Below are 6436 nucleotides of genomic sequence, written 5' to 3' on the forward strand. Positions count from 1 at the left end.
AAATAAGGATAATTCTAAAAAACTAAATATAAAATCATGACTTAATGTTAAGGACACTTATTTCCTAACTTAACTCACTATAACATTCTATTTGCATTAAGTAAAAAAGAAAAAGTCATATATAATTGAACCATTGAAATTCCAACTTCGGGTTTACTCACTAGGCTCCTCAACCTTTATGTTATTATTTTGACATGTATTAGTGAAGACTATTGAAGTATTAACTTTTGAATATTTAAAAGAGCTTGTAATTTTAGAATTTATTGTATGTAAATTATGTACTTTAAGTCTTTAAAGAGTCCTTTTGATTTATTCGTTGCACCATCGTTTGACTCGGCCAATTTAAAGATATTAATTGTTTAACTATTTGGAACAAATTGCCACAACTATTATTTTAAACGATAAAATGTTCTCAAAAGATAACCAATTTAATATTAGACCATATGAGGGATGTTTAAACTGGTCCAAATCCTCATACTTCATCTCTTCAAGTTTCACCTAAGACAAGGGTTTGTGTAACTTCTTCCGATCGAGACAATATTCGATCTATATTTTCCAAAAGCTAAAATCGTTACCTTCAAATTATAGATCTTAAGCTTTCCTTCTTAACCATATATTTGATACCAATTAGTGGGATAAATAATCGATAAACACAACACGCGGTAAAGATGCAAAGAAAATTTTAAGAAAACAATGATGTAATGTGGTTTACACGATCAAAATGATCGTACTAACGTTCTCGTCTTCCGTAATACACACACTTTCTGAATATCGTTACAAAGGTAAAAAGAGATCTATTTATACTATGAGTTTACCTACTATGTTTGTGGGTCAGGGCCTGGAAATGTACAACGTCATTATTTGAAAATTCCTTATGGTCTATGCACAGCAGACCTTGCTATATAACACCGCATACCTTACTCCAAAGTACTATAGACCTTGCTAGCACCACTGTCCACACCTCAAATGCTATTGCAATGAGGTCAAAGAGCAGATCATGCTTCACAAGTCAAACTATTACACCTAAAACATTTAGTTCTAAATGTATGAAAGTTTCTGAAAAATTATTATCATACAAAAATAAAGAAGATTCAATTCACATTTGTATACATTTCCAAATGAATTATTCTATTTTTTGTTATGCAAGTTTTTTTTTTAGAAAGACAAATCTACACTACTCCTAAACAGCTCCTAATATCACCTATGTCTCCAATGAGACTTAAACTCTCAACCTCTAGGAGGGAGGACAACACCCGGTACCGCTAGGTTAGAAGCACTTTGGTTTTTGTTATGCAAGTTACAATTTAAGGTCGATGTGATAAAATAAACAAAGCTTAATATGTAAATTATTTTATTTTTTTGCCCGTAATTTTAGTGTCATCAAATATTTGAGTTAATTGAGATTTACACAAATACCGAAAGTTATGCTCACATATGAGTTAGTTGGTGTGGGATGCACACTCATATAACTATTTTGATCTCATGACAAATGGTTAGAGTGAATGGGAGACATTTATCATGTTGATTTTGTACGTGAGGCCCAATAGGTTCAAAATACAAATTTTTAGGAAATATACCGTACACAATCCAATAAGATATGACGTATTTGATTTTCACTATACTTTTACATAAAACTCCCCAACTATTTTTTATACATTTCAAATACAATATTACATCTAATTAAATAAAAAATTCACACCACACCCTGGTTGTAAAAAAGAAATACAATATACAACAACCGTACAATCATACACTATATTCACAAGGAAAAATCATACAAAATAATCAAAACACAAATTATGTTACCAATAGTGTTCACTGAATTTCTAAACTCTCATGAATCACTTTGAACCGGTCAACTCCATACCACATTCCCATAGCTTCTTGGCCAGCTCAGCATCGCAAGCCTGACTGCTGGGTTTATCCACATTATTGCCTGCAAAATACTCACCACTCACCCCTTTCACCTTTGGGTTCAATGCAACATAGCATGTTGTTGAAGCTCCCTAAAACCCAAATCAAATATTAACAATGTCACTCACTAATATTTGTACTTTGTGAATGTTAGACTCTTAAGTGTTGCTTCTTTTTCACTTAATGCAAAATGAACCACTTAATAGATAAAGTCAGTAAACAAATATTTTCTCGTATTTATTTTTTTCTATAAATTTGCTCCCTTTCATTTGTTCCATACATTTACCTAAGTAGGCCGTCTTTTTCTTAAATATTTTTTGAACTTCGTTTATTCATTGAGAAAAACCAAGACATTATCTTAGTTTAACATCATATCATGAGACCCATGTACTGGAAATGGTGAAATATGCAAATAAACAAAAGAACAAACCTGTGGGATATTCTTTTGAAAGATACCGAAGACTCCATAAAAGCAAGCTGTCATGAAAATACGAAGGTAAAGTTAATATCACATTATCGTGAACAATAAAATGATCTTATCTTTTAACAGTCCAAATCGAAAATTTTTTACCTGAAAAGGTTGAGTGACGTGAAAGATTGGTTGCAATAACTCCAGGATGTAATGCATTGACAGTTATGTTTGCCCCTTCTTCCTATACTCAACAATAAACATACCACTTGTCATAACATGTATTAAATATGGATCCATATTCTATTTACAAAAATGATTTGTATTGACAAAAACGATTATTTGTGATGGGGGTTTTAGACAATTTATCTGTTGTGTCGTTTTTCTTTTATAACTTTTGTTACAAATGGTGTCAACATTCTCGTTAGGTATTACATAATAAACAAGATGCAATAACTATGAGTGTGAGATTCTTTATCTTGAAATTACCTTGAGGCGTCTAGCTAGCTCTTTAGCATGCAAAATGTTAGCAAGTTTTGATTGCCCATAAGCGTAGAAACTGCTATAGCTGAAAAGTGGAGCACGAATGAAAGGAGAATTTTAATACCACAATCATACAAATTCTTGAAAATGGTAAAATTAAGCGAATCTAGAAAAGAATATCCATTTTTATGGACCACATTTCCTTTATATGGGCCCTATTTTTATCTATAGTGTTGAATCTTTCTTTTACTTAATACACATAAACAATGCTTAATTTATTAAGATATACATGAGTGTTTCTTTGAAAATTAAGAGAATCTTTCCATTAAGTTCTTACGATTTACCTCTTATTTTTTTCTTTTTTTTCCCAATTATTTGTCATCATTTTTTCAAATATCTTGAAACATCATTTATTCAGACAACACTTACTATTGAAAAAAAAATATACCTTTTTTCATCATTTAGCTTGTCAAACACAATTCCCTCTTTGTAACTCATACTATGAAGTTTTGATGAAACGATGACTATCCTTCCTTCATTTCCGCATTTTTGTGCAGTATTTTTCATCGTATCCAACAACAAATTTGTCAAAAGAAAATGCCCTGAGATCATAAGAAAAAAAACACGTCTTACATATGTAAAATGTTTTTATTTTTCAAAAAAAAAACAACATAATATTAGTCAATACATACCAACATAGTTTGTTGCAAACTGACTCTCGATTCCGTCTTTAGAAAGGCCAAATGGAGGAGTCATCACCCCTGCATTACAACTACAAGCAACAATAAACAAAAAATCTATTAGACTTGTACACTATAAGGTCAAATGCAAGAAATAGCAATGTATTTTCCCTTAATTATTAATATGATTGCAATGGTGTGTACACTATAATGTTATAATATCAGATAAATAGAAGTACGTTGTTATTTCTTGCACGTAACAATAAACTTAATTATTAATACGATTGGAATGGTGTGTTTGTTTCTTACATGAGGATGTTGAGGGGTAGACCCATGGAAATGTACTCCTTTGCAAATTTTCTTACGGATTCTAGTGAACTAACATCGAGTTGCATAACATCTATGGTAGCACTAGAGCAACCTTTTATAATGTTTTCCTTGCATGTAGTAGCCGATTCCACATTCCTGGCTGCCATAATTACATGTACGCCCCTCAAAGCTAGCACACGAGCAGTTTCTAGACCAATACCACTTGTTGGTCCTGTCATGAAAAAGAAAAGATTTTAAAATAACAAATTTATGATGTTTATCTATAGATTTTAGCTAAAACCCACTAACATTGAGGTGAAACTTTCGAGCTTTGTGTCTCAAACGACTCTAAATCTCCATAAAAGATTCTTTAAAGTTTGTTAAATATGTTCTTTTGTTTAGTCCATTCTATTCCGCTAGTCATAAAGATAATTAATGGGATCCAAAAAGTTTGACCATTTTATTAGATTATCCCATTGAAATATAATATATTTGGATTCCGAGATTTGTGCATGTCATCCTTTATTGAAAATATAACATATAATATGTCTAAAATATCTTTCAATGATCACAAAATAAGATAATTATTCGAAAACTTTGCAAATGGACAAAATGAAGAGATGTATGCTGTCTTTTAGGAATAATGAGTTTTATAGTTTTATTATGCACTGGACCCCATCAAACAGAACCCAAATCCACATTTTTTGATTTGTTTTTCCATTTCTTTTCTGTTCTAATAACTTCTTTCAAATAAGTAAACACAATTTATCTTGAGTCAAGTTTTAATCAAATATGGATAAGTTGCAAGCTTTGATTGAACCAAATAAGTCAACTTCTACAAGCTTTGAACACCAACTATATTAAACCACTCATGTACAAACTTCAGTCATTTAAAATCAATCAAACACTTAATAAAATCAAGATTTCCAAACTTCATGTGTTTACTACTGTTCTAATGGACAATAAACAAAAACCCCAGATGAAATCTTGAAGCATAATGATCTAAGAATTCCAGAAATTGTAAATATTTGAGAGAAAAGAGAAAGAAGTTGACCTGTAACAATGGCAGTTAAGCCCTTGCCATCAACTCCTTCGGTAACATCTTCAGCTGTGTGTTTAGCTGAGAATCCTGATGGTCCTTTGAATCCAATTAGCCAAGTCATCCTTTACTTTTTATATTTTCTTTCAAGAACACAGAAAAAAGGTGATCACTAAAATCGGAAATTTTGAAGGGTTTTTTTAGTGGTGATTTGCTATGAATATGATTGTGCCAAGTTGTATCAACAGAGCATCAATTATATACCAAGAGGTTGGCCATCACGTATGACTTGGAACATGTATCTCTAAGGGTAAATATGTAAATACACAACAAGTCCTTCCACTATTTAAATTTCGGTTAGGAAAGTCTTTGTTTTCCCACCTTATTAAGATAATAGAAGGTATGAGATTTCTTCGTTCTTTAGTTAAGAAATTTTATGGAGGTAGAATATTCTAGATAAGTTGAGCTTTGACCTTTTCATTTCACACATCAGGACATGGATGGTGATTTCAAGTTTAAAAAAACTGTCACCCCGTGTGTAAAAGGAGTGTGCCTATATAAATCATTAAGATAAATTATAAGTTTTCATTCTTTATTATCCATCATTAACATCAAATGTGAGTTCTTAATACGTGAATATTTTCAAGTCAGTAATCTAAAATTACTAAGATCGTAGTCAATATAATGAGAGTTACATTAATGTTGAAATTATATGCTAGACTTAATATTTAAATATGTGGTAATTTAATATGACAATTGTAAAGTAATTATGGGGGTATGGTAAGTGGTAACCGGTTTCTTCTAAGGGTTACGATGTTTCCTTCTAAATGTTGCATCGGTTCATGTATTTCTATATTTAGTGTCTGAAATATTGTATGTTGGTTGTGGTGAGTACAGAACCACCCGCTACGTATGTGAACTCTTTCCCTAATCTTTCCTGCATATTTGTGTTACTTTACGATTGAACCCAACAATAAATTCATAGGATAAATAATTATAATTCAAAAGTCTAACTAGATTGAAAAGTGAAGTATTGATTATTAAAATGTCAAACTATGAGGACTATATTTTGCAAATTTTCCCTAAACTTGTTGCATAGGATTGATGATAGTTTGGTGGGATGACCTGCCCCACTATAATTATTTGAAGGTCAGGATGACGTAAGATAATTAAATAGTTTTAATAGATGCTGAAGTTTGATAGGTGCAATTAGGGCTGTAAACGAACCGAACGAACACGAACAAAGGCTTGTTAATGTTCGTTCGTTTAAGTTAGCCGAACAATCGAACGAACACGAACGGATAAACGAACAGATTTTTCTTGTTCATGTTCGTTCGTTTAACAAATTGCTTTGTTCATGTTCGTTCGTTTATGTTCGTGAACATGCTAAACGAACGAACATAAACGAACAAAGATAAACAAACACAATTGAACATATATGAACTAAACGAACTATAATATAGTAATGTAATAAAAAAACAATTGAAAATATATGAACATAAAAAAACTTAAACGAACGAACATAAACGAACGTTCACGAACGTAAATGAACGAACGAGACCATTGTTCATGTTCGTTCGTTTAACTAAACGAACGAGAATT

General features: G+C 31.4%; 1 protein-coding gene across 1 annotated transcript; it reads right to left on the minus strand.

The window, feature by feature from the left end:
• Nucleotides 1-1591: 1591 nt before the first annotated feature.
• Nucleotides 1592-5079, minus strand: LOC145119726 (short-chain dehydrogenase TIC 32, chloroplastic-like). Its single transcript, XM_079055441.1, has 8 exons — nt 4850-5079; nt 3796-4027; nt 3499-3578; nt 3255-3408; nt 2813-2891; nt 2486-2567; nt 2345-2391; nt 1592-2006 (listed from the first exon to the last, which is right to left on the minus strand). Exons 1-8 carry the CDS (start codon nt 4956-4958, stop codon nt 1842-1844), a joined length of 948 nt encoding a protein of 315 aa, XP_078911567.1. The 5' UTR covers nt 4959-5079; the 3' UTR covers nt 1592-1841.
• Nucleotides 5080-6436: the final 1357 nt, after the last annotated feature.

Source organism: Lactuca virosa, chromosome 6 (genome assembly GCF_052849685.1).
Source record: "Lactuca virosa cultivar CGN04683 chromosome 6, Lactuca_virosa_CGN04683_v6, whole genome shotgun sequence".
NCBI classification, from domain to species: domain Eukaryota; kingdom Viridiplantae; phylum Streptophyta; class Magnoliopsida; order Asterales; family Asteraceae; genus Lactuca; species Lactuca virosa.

Coding starts and splice junctions, on each gene's coding strand:
- LOC145119726 (XM_079055441.1), bottom strand. CDS start 4,958: ATGACTTGGCTAATTGGATTCAAAGGACCATCAGGATTCTCAGCTAAA. Junction 2,568..2,812: donor AGCTAGCTAGACGCCTCAAG/GTAATTTCAAGA, acceptor TGTTGAGTATAG/GAAGAAGGGGCAAACATAAC. Junction 2,392..2,485: donor ACGTCACTCAACCTTTTCAG/GTAAAAAATTTT, acceptor TTTTCATGACAG/CTTGCTTTTATGGAGTCTTC.